The 16,359-nt window shown below is 45.0% G+C and overlaps 1 protein-coding gene across 1 annotated transcript in view; it reads left to right on the forward strand.

The window, feature by feature from the left end:
- Positions 1–16,359, forward strand: part of LOC120942792 (uromodulin-like) — an 89,103-nt gene that overhangs the window by 59,647 nt on the left and 13,097 nt on the right. Inside the window, exons 8-10 of the mRNA XM_040355717.1 lie at positions 1,249–1,345; positions 8,030–8,053; positions 12,153–12,176. Coding sequence (XP_040211651.1) covers positions 1,249–1,345; positions 8,030–8,053; positions 12,153–12,176 — 145 coding nt within the window. The remainder of the gene's footprint in view (positions 1–1,248; positions 1,346–8,029; positions 8,054–12,152; positions 12,177–16,359) is intronic.

Consider the following 16,359-nt stretch of genomic DNA (forward strand, 5'->3'; position numbering starts at 1 on the left):
CCCTTAATACCCATACCAGACCTAAAGGGTCTGGTTATTGAATTTGCGGGGACCTCCGCGCATTTTTTTTTTCATACAACATTAGAATTCTTGTAGGCGGAATATTAGAACAGAAATGTATGATTCGACGTAAAGATTCGACGTTCCATCGAATATTCTTTTGCCCATTCGACAGAAACCAAGTATTATTGGATTTTCGGACGAAAGCTATTCCCCAACGAAAAACTAAATAAATCAAAACGATTTCCGGGAGTAACTAAATAAATTTATTTTCCAAACGAAAAAACGAAACAAAATATTCCAGTCTGCACATGTCTACTAACTATACTACTAGATATGTCATGACCTGGATATATAAGATTATTCACAGACATGCCGAGGAATCATAATGCCAAGCCAGGGGTCAAGTCCTGGGGAACTCCCACCCAAGATCCACTCCCCCACCAAAAAAAAAAAAATTATACGCTCATATGCATAATTACTAAACGGCATGTTTTTTTTTTTTTCGATCCACTGTACCTTAGTAATCCTTTATGTTACTGGCCGCTTCCTGTATATGGATTCATCGGATAGTGTGCGGGTATTCCGTCACTTCCTCGATGCCGCAATGTCTCCTGGGAGGTTTTTTTCATTCTTCCCAGGAGACATTGCAGAGGTCTGCCTTTAAGCAAGTTCTTTCTAAATCCCACGATAACTCGCGGCAGACCTCCGCAATGTCTCCTGGGAACAATGACAAAAGCTCCCAGGAGACATTGCGGCATCGAGGAAGTGACGGAACACCCGCACACTACCCGATGAAGGGATTCTGTTCCCACGCGTTCCCGCAGGACTTGAGCCCTGTGCCAAGCCTTATTAAATCCACTGAATGCATTTCCACCAGTTCTGTAGCTTCCATCTGTGTCCTGTTCCCAGAAATTCCACCTGGACAATGTCCAATACCCTGGAGGTCCAGGATACCTGTGAAGAGTTATTGATGTCCCTGTGTCCTCCTCAGGGAAAGGAAGAAGGTGGCAAACTAAGGAAACTGTACAATAATGGACAATTACAGCATTTTTATTTATGTCTGACCATCCTTGGATATTATGAAAACATATCATTGGACAAATTCTTCAGCTCCCCCTGCATTGTAATTACTGTACAATATATTATCACATGACTATAATACGTATATGAGCTTGCTGGATATCTGAGGGTCTTCACCAAACTGTTACCTCTCATACCCCTCTTAACGGTCTTGTTTGTTTCTAGGTCTGCTCCAGATCAGGGAGTCCCAGTGATGGAATTGGAGTCCCTAGGATTATTGATTACTCCGGTCCCATGACAATTGGACCAATTAGGCGATCAGGTAAATGTGTGATTGGATACTTTACAGTATCTTCTTTTTAGGAATAAGCCCCAAATGATACAATAACACCAACATGCCTTCTAAAACAGAGAACATCCAGTAGGACAGTGCAGGTTGTCCTATGTCTCCTGAACTTCACTGGTTCTTTACAATGTAAAATAGTTCTGGACATTGACCAACCAGGAGGACAATGCAGGTTGTCTGTATGCTTATTTGTTTATTGCTGTATTTGTTGTCCATTAGCACTTGGGGTCATACCAGTGTCTGTTGGACTTCATCTCACCAGATCACTTCTACTCATTGTTTAAGTAGACTCCCCTCTATAGATCACCTGAAGCCTATCTGGTAACACTAAGCCTAAAATAGGGTCGTTACCCAAATTATGCCAATGCTTCCTTACCAAATTTTTTAGGCTATTGTGTTGCACAGAATATGTGGTTATAAACGGGACCACACAAGTCTTCTCATTACAAGGCACTTTTCTTTTAAGAGATCTGCTCTTTCTCTATTAGTAACTTCCTCCAAAGTCACCATAAGGGAATCTCGAATGCCCTTTCCTTAAACCTTTTGGTTAGAATGTCTGCCTGTTCCAGAAAATACTTTGTGTCAGTAAAATTACGCTTAATGCGCAAGTATTGGTTCTTAGAGATGGACCTTAGCCAAGACTTGTGATGGCAACTGTCCACCAGTATATATAAATTGCGGTCTGTACTTTTAAAATAGGTGGAGGTAATAAATTGATCCTGGGATATAGAAATTCTAAGGTCCAAAAAATTGATGTTGGACTGACTGGCCTCAAAACTTAAATGGATTCCCCTAGAGCAGTGGTTCTCAACCTCTCCGTGACCCCTTGATAACATTTCCCAAGTTGTGGGAACCCCTAACAATGAAATTATTTTGGTAGCCCGGGTTGTCAGTACCCAAGGTAAGACAAGTAATTTGTGCACCTAACCCACGGACATATAGCGCTCCCCAAGTCCCTTACACTCGTACAGTATTAAAATCCCTTATGGTACATTTTAGTATGTTCCACTCGTTCTCTTTGTTATCCTTTCTTTCCCTTTTATCTCTCTCTATCCTAATTTCCTAGAATCCTCTAGCCGTCATTTCTTGTTCTTTTATTCTTCCTCTCCCTTTTTCTTTGTTCTTTCCTCTCCCTTCCATGTATTCTCTACTTGTATTCCTTCTCTTACTCCTTATTGGGGGGGGGGGGGGGGTAATGGGATGAGTGGCAGTGCTGGTGGGGAGTTAGGATGAGTGGCAGTGCTGGTGGGGGGGTGGGATCGGTGACAGTGCTGGGGGGAGTTCTGATCAGCCATCTGCTGATCTGAGAACTGTAGTGGGGACTTTTAATGCCAACTATAATCACAGGTAGTGTTATTCACTGTGTCTCTGGCTTCACTGTGTCTCCAACTTTGTGGTGTATCGTAGCAGTGACACCTATGCCGAAATCAGGAGATAGGGTCTCCTCCAGCCCCTCCATCTTCACATTCCTCACCAGTCAGCTGACCTCTAGTCTCTGCCCCCCAGCCATGATATGAACTGAGTGGGCGGCTGCAAAGAGGCTGAGTAGGTGGCCACAGGCTTCAGGGACAGCCCTGCTGGGTGGCCATGAGAAGGCTGGGAGAGTGGCATGGGCTTCAGGAGCAGCCAAGGATTCAGTGACCCCTGGCAAATCGTCATACGACCCCCGAGGGGGTCCCGACCCCCAGGTTGAGAACCACTGCCCTAGAGTTTTCATTTAGTGATTCCATAAAAAGCTCAAGGTCTTCATGAGGCCCATCCTATAGGAGGAGGATGTCGTCGATGTACCTAGCCTACAGCTTAAGCTGGGGCCTCTGGGAAACATAGATGACATCCTCCTCCCACATGGCCATAAACAAATTGGCCAGACTGGGGGCATATTTATCCCCCATTGCGACACCTCTGTCCTGGCGATAAAATTTATTTTGAAACCAAAAATATGAAGCAAATCTGCTCATCTCAAAGAGACCCGAATCTCATCTGAGGTAGTACTCCACTGCCAACAGGTCCAAGTCATGGAGGATTACCATGTATAAGGACCCAGTCACTCTACTTCTGATCATTGAAGCTGCCTTTATGGCGAGTTCCCGGATAAAGGCCCTGGCTGGGGTTTACAGCTGCAAGAACATCATGCTTGCCATTTGGTAAACGTGCAATCCTTATGGTGTTAGCACTCTCTGGTGATGGAATCTTGCGCCGACAATATTAACTTATGCACGATATCCATTTCCTGATCTTCGTTTAATATTGGACTCATTTGTCACTTTTGCACATTTTTTCTTTATGCATATTTGTTTATTGCTGTATTTATTGCCAATTAGCACTTGGAGTCATACCAGTGTCTGTTGGACTTCATCTCACCGGATCACTACTAGTTATTGTTTAAGTGGTTTATTCAATACATTTTTCACAGGTTAGGCTAGTGCGGCTACCATTTTTGTTTCAGTTCTGAACATAGACCAACCAGGAGGACAGTGCAGGTTGTCCTATGTCTCCTGGACATCACTGGTTCTTTACATTATAAAATAGTTCGGGACATTGACCAACCAGAGAGAAGGAAGGGGGGGGGGGAATGGTAACCTAAAAACAAATGTACAAAGACAGAATCTACTGTAAAAGTTAGACATATAAGGAGAAGACAGCATGGAACTATCTGGACACAATCGGATATATCAGCCCAAGAGTTCGGGTGAAAGTTTAGTCTTTGGTGTTAATAAGGTTAAGGCTTAAATCATCACTGGGCTTTAAGTTGGGGATTATGAAATTACATGTGGGAGTTAAATTGTTTAAAGAGGAAATATGGACACAATTAATGATATATCTGATGCTGTCTGCCAGAAGAATCATAAGAGACCAAGGCTGGGATACAGGCTATCTTGCGAACATAGATCTCTAAGGCCCTGTACACACGATCGGACAAAACCGATGAAAACAAACTGAAGTTCAGTTTCATTGGTCCAAACTGACCGTGTGTGGGCCCCATCGGTCAGTTATCCTTCGGTCCAAAAATTTAGAACTTGCTTTAAAATTCAACTGATGGACGCCTGACCGATAGGTCAAAAATAGAGTTGAGCGGACACCTGGATGTTCGGGTTCGGGTCCGAACCCGAACTTTAAAAAAAAAGTCCTGGTTCGGGAACCCGAACCCGAACTCCGAACCCTATTGTAGTCAATGGGACATGGACTTTTAGAAAAAAAAATGCGCGGAGGTCCCCGCAAATTCAATAACCAGACCCTTTAGGTCTGGTATGGATATTCAGGGGAACCCCGCCGTCAATTTCAAACAAAAATGACGTGCGGTTCCCCCTAAATATCCATAACCAGACCCGTTATCCGAGCACGTTGACCTGGCCGGCCGCAGAAAAGAGGGGGGGACAGAGTGCAGCCCCCCCTCTCCTGAACCGCACCAGGCCACATGCCCTCAACATGGGGAGGATGTCCCCATGTTGATGGGGACAAGGGTCTCATCCCCACAACCCTTGCCCGGTGGTTGTGAGGGTATGCGGGCGGGAGGTTTATCAGAATCTGGAAGACCCCCAGATCCTGACCCCCCCTGTGTGAAATGGTAATGGGGTACACTGTACCCCTACCATTTCACGAAGGAAGTGTAAAGTATTGCAAGAAAACACACTGACAAAATAGAATAAAGTCCTTTATTAAAAAAAAAAAAAAAAACATCCAGCGGTGAGCAATCCACTTGTTCCCGGCTTCCTGCGTTGTCCTGATCCTGCGATGGCTGCGGGTGATCTCCAGCAATGAGAAGATCCTGTGTCGGGTGATCTCCGATCCAGCGATGTGAAGATCTATCCATCCAGCGCAGCAGCATCCCCGACCTCCCCTCACCGCTGGACACAGCCCAGCGAATGACGCGCTGCAGCTGTGACATTTCTTATATAGAGGAGGCAGAGCCACCCATCACGTGACCCCGCCCCCTCTGGCGTATTGGCGTATAACACTCACTTTTTTACCCTGAAAATAGAGGGTAAACTGTGCCTGCGTGTTATACGCAGGGGGCTGTGGAACGTTTTTTTCCTGAAACGTCCCTCTTAAAGTTAGGGTGCGTGTTATACGCCGATAAATACGGTAAGTAATGTCACAGCTTCAGTGCGTCATTCGCTGGGCTGTGTCCAGCGGTGAGAGGAGGTCGGGGATGCTGCTGCGCTGGATGGATGGATCTTCTCAGCACTGGAGCGGAGATCACCCGACGCAGGATCTTCTCATCGCTGGAGATCACCCGCAGCCCTTCGCAGGATCAGGATAACGCAGGAAGCCGGGAACGAGTGGATTATCACCGCTTCGTGTACACTTTCCCCCATTTCACACAGGGGGGGGTCAGGATCTGGGGGTCCCCTTTGTTAAAGGGGTCTTCCAGATTCTGATAAACCTCCTGCCCGCAGACCCCCACAACCACCGGGCAAGAGTTGTGGGGATGAGACCCTTGTCCCCATCAACATGGGGACATCCTCCCCATGTTGAGGGCACGTGGCCTGGTGCAGTTCAGGAGAGGGGGGGCCGCACTCTGTCCCCCCTCTTTTCTGCGGCCGGCCAGGTCAACGTGCTCGCATAACGGGTCTGGTTATGGATATTTAGGGGGAACCGCACGTCATTTTTGTTTTAAATTGACGGCGGCGTTCCCCTGAATATCCATACCAGACCTAAAGGGTCTGGTTATTGAATTTGCGGGGATCTCCGCGCATTTTTTTTTCCCGAACTCCGATCCCGGACCCAAACTTTTTTCAATTATTCGGGTTCGGGTTCGGGAAAAATCCAAAGTCCGTACCGAACCCGAACTTTACAGTTCGGGTTCGCTCAACCCTAGTCAAAACCGATGGTTAGTATGCAAAAGCATCGGTTCAAAACCCGCGCATGCTCAGAATCAAGTAGACGCATGCTTGGAAGCATTGAACTTCGTTTTTCTCTGCACGTCATTGTGTTTTACGTCACCGCGTTGGACTCGATCGATTTTTTAACTAATGGTGTGTAGGCACATCAGACCATCAGTCTGCTTCTGACCGTTCTCATCGGATGGACCGACCGTGTGTACGTGGCCTTACAGGGATCTTAGTTTCTGGTAAGCGGCAGTGGTTTTGGAGGTGGAGGATCCCTTTTCTATCCTAACAACACTGTTCTTGGGTGATTTGCGGTTTGATATCACAAGACTATCCCTAGGAAGACTCCATGTTATAGATATATTGGCATCCATCTTTTCACTATGAAGTTTGCTTGATTTTCATCTTACAGTGGGGCTATTTGAACTATGTGTTTTTTATTTCCATTCATTGATTGTTGTCATCAGTTTGATACACGGTGCATTTTATTTTATACATTATTGCACTTTCTAATATTTTCTACATATTTGTTGGTGTTCATTTTTTTTAAATTTTTCAGTTTAGTAACTTTGAGCACTATATATTTTTTGTGCAGCTTTTATTAATTATAATGTGAAAGATGATGTTATGCCGAGAAAATAGATACTGAACATGTCACACTTTAAAATTGCGCATGCTCGTTGAATGGTGACCAACTACGGTGTTTAAAAATTACCTTAGGCAACACTTTAAAAATTGTTAAGTTACCAGTTTCGGAGTTACAGAGGAGGTATTTTGCTAAAATTATTATTCTCGCTTTAATGATCACGGTGATACCTCACATGTGTGATTTGAACACTGTTTACATTTGCGGGCGCAACTTACCGATGCATTTTCTTTGGTGCGCGAGCACTCGGAGACGGGCGCTTTACTTTTTTTTCTCATTTATTTAATTATTTTACACTGTTCCTTTAAAAAAAAAATTCTGATCACTTTTATTGCTGTCACAAGGATTGTAAACATTCCTTGTAACAATATTAGTCCCCAAACCCCTCCTCTGCACTTCAAAGTATTCAAAATGCCAAAATTGTCATTTTTTAATTCCTTGGATTTTTTTTAATCGGCGCCGTTGGCAGCCAAGTTGACAGTTATGGGTTCATTTTCCAGCTTTGGTCAGGGATGATTTTTCAGTGTTAAGGCTTAAAGTGTAGGGTGGGCTTATGCCCTGTACACACGATCGGTTCGTCTGATGAAAACGGACCGATGGATTTTTTCATCAGATATCCGATGAAGCTGACTTTCATCAGTCTTGCCTACACACCATCAGTTAAAAATCTGTGTCCAACGCGGTGACGTAAAACACTACGACGTGCTGAGAAAAATGAAGTTCAATACTTTCGAGCATGCATCGGCTTGATTCTGAGCATGCGTGGATTTTTGACCGATGGATTTCCCCACAGACGATCGTTTTTTTCTATCGTTTTTTTAACCATACGAAAATTTTAAAACAGGTTCTTTTTTTTTCACCGATAGGAAAAAAACTGATGGGGCCCACACACGATCGGTTAGTGCGCTGAAAACGGTCCATCGGTCCGTTTTTATCAGATGAACCGATCGTGTGTACAGGGCATAAGAGTTAAGTCTAGGAAAGGGACAGGTGAATGATAATTGTTAGGGATGGGTAAGGTTGGGGGACCCATGAGGGCCTACAGTGATTATCACATTTGCTTTCATCCCCAAATACCCATCCCCCAAATTTCATTCATCCAAACTGGACATACAAGTAACAATGTAGAATGTCATCGTATCTGATAATATTTATTCCTTTCATATTATTTATTCTATTTTCCAGGTTCAATTCCCACCTCCACTCCTAGTAAGTGTTTTATTCTTCTATCAGATCACAATGGTGGAAGTCCTGTGGATTATTTTATACTTGTACAATATAATGTGATGATCATATCATTGATTGGTTGCTCTTGTTGTACATTATATATGGTGAGGAGCAGGGGCGGACTGACCATTGAGTCACTCTGGCACTGCCCGAGGGCCCCATGTCAGTAGGGAGCCCCATCAGGGTTGCCAGGCTCAGTAAAAACAGGGACAGTATGTAAAAATCTGTGTTTTTTTTTACATCTGTCTCTGATATGTCTGAAACCGACATGCTTCTGACGTGAAAATCCTGAGATTTTAGCTGCCCTGCCTCTGCACTGCCTCCTGGCGTGGTGGCAATCTGTAAGCCCAGGGGCCCCATAATCTTCTATTGCCCAGGGTCCCATGAGTTGTCAGTCCGCCCCTGGTGAGGAGTAAATCATCCAACATTCCGTACACTTTTCTCCTATTTCTGTCCCTCAATACAAATCTAGAGAAGTTTCCTAAAGGGAATATTCTAGAGGAAAGTGTGTTCTATACCTGTATGAAGGCTCACATACCTTGTAGAGACCTCATGAAAACCCCCAACCCCTGGTTACTATAATAGGCCAATGTCTACAAGACCCTGAAGCTGAACATTTGAACCAACTCTTCCCTGCCCCTGCCTATTGGTCAATGAATGTGCCCTCCAGAGATTATGATGTAAGAGGCAGGAAGGAACATCCCTGAGCTCTGAACAGGAGGCACATGTCATCATTGGTGGCCTTGCCTTGATATGAACAGATGTGTAATTTGCCCCACTTGTCTGAATCATAAATCATGAGGAAGAACAGGAACAGCGCTTCTAAGTGTAATCTTTTAACCAGTTCCCGACCCCCGCATGTACATATACGTCCACAATATGGCACGTACAGGCACATGGGCGTACACGTACGTCCTCGCCTATTAGCGGGTGGGGGGTCCGATCGGGACCCCCCCCCCCGCTACATGCGGAGGTCGGGTCCGCTCGGGGAGCGATCCGGGACCACGGCGCGGCTATTTGTTTATAGCCGCTCCGTCGCGATCGCTCCCCGGAGCTGAAGAACGGGGAGAGCCGTATGTAAACACGGCTTCCCCGTCCTTCACTATGGCGGCGCATCGATCGCGTCATTCCCTTTATAGGGAAGACACGATCGATGACGTCATTCCTACAGCCACACCCCCAAACAGTTGTAAACACATACTAGGTGCACCCTAACTCCTACAGCGCCACCTGTGGTTAACTCCCAAACTGCAACTGTCATTTTCACAATAAAGAATGCAATTTAAATGCATTTTTTGCTGTGAAAATGACAATGGTCCCAAAAATGTGTCAAAATTGTCCGAAGTGTCCGCCATAATGTCGCAGTCACGAAAAAAATTGCTGATCGCCGCCATTAGTAGTAAAAAAAAAAAAATTAATAAAAATGCAATAAAACTATCCCCTATTTTGTAAACACTATAAATTTTGCGCAAACCAATCGATAAACGCTTATTGCGATTTTTTTTACTAAAAATAGGTAGAAGAATACGTATCGGCCTAAACTGAGGAAAAAAATGTTTTTATATATGTTTTTGGGGGATATTTATTACAGCAAAAAGTAAAAAATATTGCTTTTTTTTCAAAATTGTCGCTCTATTTTTGTTTATAGCGCAAAAACTAAAAACCGCAGATGTGATCAAATACCACCAAAAGAAAGCTCTATTTGTGGGGAAAAAAGGACGCCAATTTTGTTTGGGAGCCACGTCGCACGACCGCGCAATTGTCTGTTAAAGCGACGCAGTCCCGAACTGTAAAAACACCTTGGGTCTTTAGGCTGCATATTGGTCCGGGGCTTAAGTGGTTAAAACACTTTAATGGTTAAAAAGTTTTGTACTCCCAGGGATGGATGAGATTGCATTTGTAAACACATGTAAGTCCCTCTGGCAGTTCCCGTGTAGTCCTGCTGGGTCTCTGTCTCGGTAACAACGGCAGACTGTCAGCTGTGCTGGTGGATTCCTGCATTACCAATAGTGGCCACTGGGGGGTTTACCATTTGAACTATTTGTAACACTTGGGATGTTCGTTTATTAACCACCTCAACACCGGGCACTTTCACCCCCTTCCTGTCCAGGCCATTTTTTAGCTTTCGGCTCTGTCACAAATTGAATGACAATTGTGCGGTGGTGCAACACTGTACCCAATATATAATTTTCCCCCCACAAATAGAGCTTTCTTTTGGTGGTATTTGATCACCTCTGCGGTTTTTATTTATTGCGCTATAAACAAGAGAGACAAGTTTGAAAAAAACACTCAATATTTTTTACTTTTTTACTATAATAAATATCAATTTTTTTTTAAAACAATTGTTTTCCTCAGTTTAGGCCGATACGTATTCTTCTAGATATTTTTGATAAAAAAATTGCAATAAATGTATATTGATTGGTTTGCGCAAAAGTTATATAGCTGGATTCACGTAGGGCGGCGTATGTTTGAGGTGGCGTAGCGTATCGTATTTACACTACGCCGCCGTAAGTCAGAGAGGCAAGTGCTGTATTCACAAAGCACTTGCCTCCTAAGTTACAGCGGCGTAGCGTAAATGGGCCGGCGTAAGCACGCCTAATTCAAATTGTGAACAGGGGGCGTGTTTTATGTAAATAAACCATGACCCGACGTGATTGACGTTTTTAACGAACGGCACATGCGCCATCCGTGGACATATCCCAGTACGCATGCTCCAAAGTATGCCGCAAGGACTTATTGGTTTCGATGTGAACATAAATTACGTCCAGCCCCATTCACGGACGACTTACGCAAACGACGTAAAATTTTCACGCGGGAACGACGTCCATACTTAACATTGACTAGGCAAGCTTTTTGTTCGACTAACTTTACGCCTGAAAATGCCTTACGTAAATGGCGTATCTTTACTGCGACGGGCAAGCGTACGTTCATGAATAGGCGTATCTCGCTGATTTACGCATTCTAGGCGTAAATCAGCGTTCACGCCCCTAGCGGCCGGCAGAACTAGACAACTAAGATACGACAGCGCAGGCAGTCGTATCTTAGCTACATTTAAGTGTATCTCAATTTGAGAATACACTTAAATGTACGAAGGCGCAGATTCAGAGTTACGACGGCGTATCTACTGATACTCTACTGATACGCCGGCTTAACTCTTTGTGAATCTAGCTAATAGCGTCTACAAAATAGGGGATAGTTTTAGTAATGGCGGCGATCTGTGATTTTTATCGTGACTGCAATATTGCGGCGGACACATCAGACACTTTTGACACATTTTTGGGAACATTCACATTTATACAGCGATTAGTACTATAAAAATGCACTGATTACTGTATAAATGTGACTGTCAGGGAAGGGGTTAACACTAGGGGGGGTGATCAAGGGGTTAAATATGTGTCCTAGGGAGTGATTCGAACTTTAGGGGGAGGGAACTCACAAGGGGAAGAGACTGATCGGTGTTCCTCTGTACTGGGAACACACCATCAGTCTCCCCTCACCTGACGGGGCGTGGATCGGTGTGTGTTTACACACACCGATCCACGGTCCTGCTCCATTACCGGGCAATCACCAGTGCCCGGCGGACATTGCGGCCGCCGGGCATGCACATCAGCTTCCAAGTGACGCGGCGGGAGCACACACGTGCCTCCAAGTAGCCTCGGAAGGTGAGGACGTCATATGACACCCACCCAGAACAAGAGCAGCACCATCCGGCCAGCGGGTGGCAAGCAGTTAAACAAGAACTTTGATGGATCGTGGAGTGCTGCAATTTCTTCAGTGTTGAGTGGTCACGGGGGGCTGAGGATGCTGCAGACCTGGGTATGACTTGCTTCCAGGATGCAGGGGGAGGCGGCACACATTCGGAGAATGCATGCTCCTTCATTAGGTCCTCACCCTTGTACCCCCAAACTTTTATCGTTGTGTAAATCATAAAGCACACTTTACACCTGTCATAGGATATAGGGCATATATACTAAAGGCTACAAGTGCACTTGGAAGTGCAGTCGCTGTAAACCTGAGGGGGACATGCAAGGAAAATAAAAATCTGTATTTTTGACATGTCATCTGTTTTTATTCTCTATAGAACCCAGTTCTCCCACCACCACTAGTAAGTTTTCTTATTTTTCTTTCAATTATCATTAAATAGAATTTCTTTAGCGCCAACAGTTTGGGCAGCCCTTTACAACAGTAGGGTAGACAGTACAATTACAATACAACTCAATACAGGAGGAATCAGAGGGCCTTGCCCGTTAGAGCTTACAATCTACGAGGGAGGGTCAAGTGATATGAAAGGGTAATAACTTCGGGGGATGAGCTGTTGAAGTAAATAAAATAATAGTTGTTAGGTGAAGGCAAGGTAGTCTTCTCCGAAGAGAAAAGTTTTCAGGGATTACCTAAAAGTATATAGATTTGGAATCAGTCAGACAGATTGGGGAAGGTTATTCCAGAGGATGGGAGAAGCTCAGGAAAAGTCATGGAGGCAAGTATGGGAGGATGTGACGAGGAAGCTAGAGATCAGGAGGTCTTGGGAGGAATAAAGAGGATGATTAGGTTGGTATTTTGAGACTAGGTCAGTGATGTAGTTTGGGGAGAGTTGTTGATGGATTTGTAATTTATTGTTAGTATTTTGAATTAAATTTGTTGGGTGAGCGACAGCCAATGGAGGGATCGGCAGAGAGGGGTAGCAGACGCTGAGCGGTTTGTAAGGTGGATGAGTCTGGCAGCAGCATTCATGATGGACTGAAGGGGGAGGAGCCTGTTTAAAGGTAACCCAATGAGGAGGGAGTTGCAGTAGTCGAGGTGAGAGATGACCAGGGAGTGAATCAGGAGCTTTGTGGTGTCATTGGTTAGGAAGGGACGTGGTTTGGAGATTATAACAATTGCAGTGAAGCTCCGGTGACCCGGCCATAAAGCCGATTGTTCACTTCCTGTTACATGGTGACAACTTTTTCCCAATTGTGCTCTTGAGTTGTCACCATCACATATCAGATATAGAATATGGTGTACGGATGATAAACAGTGAGAAGCTAGTGGTAGCAGTTTTCATAGCTCCTCAACAGTCCAGCCAAACAGCCAGGCAGCAGAAGTAGGAGGATAAACTATAAACTGGCACACTGCCAAGGAAGTCCCGTATTTGGAAATTCCCTTGTGAACGATTGGATGAGATTTACTTTGAGTGCCTGTTAAGTGACTCAGGCGTGCAGTGCTGCAGGGGATGGGGGGGGGGTTGTTGCTATGTCTGGTCTATCCACATGTTTCGTTCCACCCCCGGAACTTTGTCAGGACCTTGTGTAAAGCTCCTACTGAATTGGGAAGTCATATATTTAGCATCTTTATTACTACAGTTGCTAATTGTTACAGTGGTATCCAAGTGCTGGATATATCGCTTTTGTCATCCTGGGACAATCCTTGACACATCCTTGACACAGATTACATTAGGCTTTATTCCCTCCGGTGCCCAACATGGGGATTGTGTCATCATTTCCTGATTGCAGAGAGAGACCACTACTGAAGGCACGAAGGCAGGGGGTTGTGGGATGTGTGGTCCAGAGGGCAAGGACTTCAATTGACCTGCTTCTGCTGCTGCTGCAAACTACAAGTTCCAGCTGACTGGAAATAGGGGGAATTCTGGACAAGGAGATAAATAGAACAGTCTTCCCCACTGCCAGGCTGCATGCTCGGATATGGGTCTGGTATGGATTTTGGGGGGTGCCCAATGCCGTTTTTTTTATTTTGGCATTTGGTGCTTAAAATACATACCAGACCCAAATGGATTAGGGGGACCTATTTCTATTGGCGTCAATGTTTTTTTTGTGTCTGCTGTCTGCTGATGACTCATCCATTGTTAAGGACGTGGCGGACGATTTTCCGGGCCACTCCTTAACAACCAGCAGCTATTTACTGTGAGCCCAGTGGGCGAACATCCCGCTGAGCGCCCTGAAAATTGGAGTGTTCACCGAACACATGAACAGGCAATGATCAGGCAGAAATTATGCTTGCCCCAAACTGCTCACCCAACACTAGTGATAAGCTGAATGGTTTGGTTTGGCAAATAATTGGTGAATGTTATTGAAGTTCGGATCTGTAATCCAAACCTTATTGAAATCAAATGGAGCCAAATCAAAGGTACTCTTTATAGAGGGATCTGGGGTCTGAAAGACCCCAAACCCCTCCTCTGTGTAAGGTCACCTGAGGCCAGGTGACAGATGCACACCGTTGGGGTCAGGAGCGCACTGCTAAGGTAGTGGACTCTACAGCTGACTGCTGCGGATGGAACTCTGAGTGGTTCAGGAAGGCAGGTCCACTGGAGCACCAGAATGGATCCCACTGGGAGCTAGAGAATAATATTCCCCCAAGGCGTGGAGTCTAATAGCCAGCCGGTGTTCACCAGAGGCCTCTTGTGGTGAGGATTGACTGCAACTTGCTCCAGGTCACGACCCCCAGGGTCTCCCAGCTCACAGTAGGCTACAGGAGGATAGAGAGGAAGCAGCAACCCAGGGCAACAAGGGATAGTCAGAAGATAAGCCAAAGATTGGGGCAACTAGCAGACAAGGATTAAAAAAGGGGGGATAGGGTTGGGACTTTACATGAGGCATATGACAGAACTACCACAGGCCTTCATCCGTGTAAATGGATAGAAGGGGGGGAGGTTTTGGGACTTTAAGTGAGATGCGTTTATAGCAGTATGCAATTAAATATATATATATGGAATATAATTTTTTTTCCATAATAGCCAGGCTCAAAGTTACCAACCAAAAGAGCACTAAACCAAATTAATCTGTCTAGCTGTATGCATTAAAAACAGAGGTTTAGTTGCATGTATTTGCAAATACCTGTGTGAGCTGCAGGCCGTGTCAAGGCTCTCCGTGTACTACAGTTCCTAACTATGAATTTTAAAGTCTCATAAATAGGAGCACAGGAGATGGAATAGATAGGGGGCAGGTGATCACCTAACCCCGCCCCTACCTATAGTTGGTCTAGCAAAAAAGAGCACTGGACAAGGATAGACAGAGAACATGCCAAAGGTCAGGGTAACAAGCAGGCAGGGATAGTCAAAGAACAAGCCAAGATTGGTAACAACAACAACAGATGTAGAGCACACGGCAAGCAGGAGACAGGAAACCAAACACACAATATTGCACAGCAAGGCAGGCTTGGACAGCACAGTGCTAAATAGCGGTTCCTGTTGAGGCTGGGTTGGAGCCACGCTGAGGGAAGATTACTTAACCAGGCAGGTGAGAGTGCAGGCCCTAAGGCTGATACACAGACCAGGTAAGAGACAGACAGGGCATGAAAGTATTATGCCGCGTACACACGATCATTTTTCGGCATGAAAAAAACTTTGTTTTAAAAAAAAGAAATTTTTTTCCGAACATGCAGCATTTTTTAACGACGTTTTAAACTATGTTGTTTTTCGGGTTGTAAAAAATGATCGTGTGTGCGCTAAAACGACGTTAAAAATTTGCGCATGCTCAGAAGCGAGTTATGAGATGGGGGCGCTCGTTCTGGTAAAACTAGCGAATCGTCTTTTACTAACACGGAATCAGCTAAAGCAGCCCCAAGGGTGGCGCCATCCGCATGGAACTTCCCCTTTATAGTGCCGTCGTACATGTTGTACGTCACCGCGCTTTGCTAGAGCATTTTTTAAAAACGATGGTGTGTGGGCAACGTCATTTTAATGATGAAGTTGGAAAAACGTTGTTTTTTTTTCATGCCGAAAAATTATCGTGTGTACACGGCATTACTGCAGATTCATGACACTCTGCACTTCAAAGCATTCAAAATGCCAAAATCTGCATTTTGAATATCTTCGTTTTTTTAAATCGGTGCCGTTGGTAACCAAGTAAACCTGGGAGTGATGTTGTGACGTCGCTTCTGGGTTACTACATCGGATAACCGATATACAGTAAGCCAATTCCGATTTAGTTTGGGACTCCGGACAGCCAGCAGACAGGAGACCTGGGCCGAGCAGTGGAAGGCGGTGGAGGGGGACATCCCTCTTGCTTCTTGTGATAACGGCCAGGCTGCTATTTAGCCACATTGATTGTTATTAGTTGAAAGCCGACCACCAATTCTATAAAACGCCTTTGGCATCACCCCGGTACAACCACTTCAACAAAATGACGTACAGGCGCGTCGTTTTGTGGAAAGTGGTTAAAGTATGAATAACAACACAATGCTTGTGTTGTGTAATTTGGCCTTTTCTATCACCTGAAATACCTGGTTTATCCCCACCTCCCCCCCCATAAACTGATCATAATTTATTATGTCTGCTGAGCCCTGACACTGTG

Source organism: Rana temporaria, chromosome 6 (assembly GCF_905171775.1).
Source record: "Rana temporaria chromosome 6, aRanTem1.1, whole genome shotgun sequence".
NCBI lineage: Eukaryota > Metazoa > Chordata > Amphibia > Anura > Ranidae > Rana > Rana temporaria.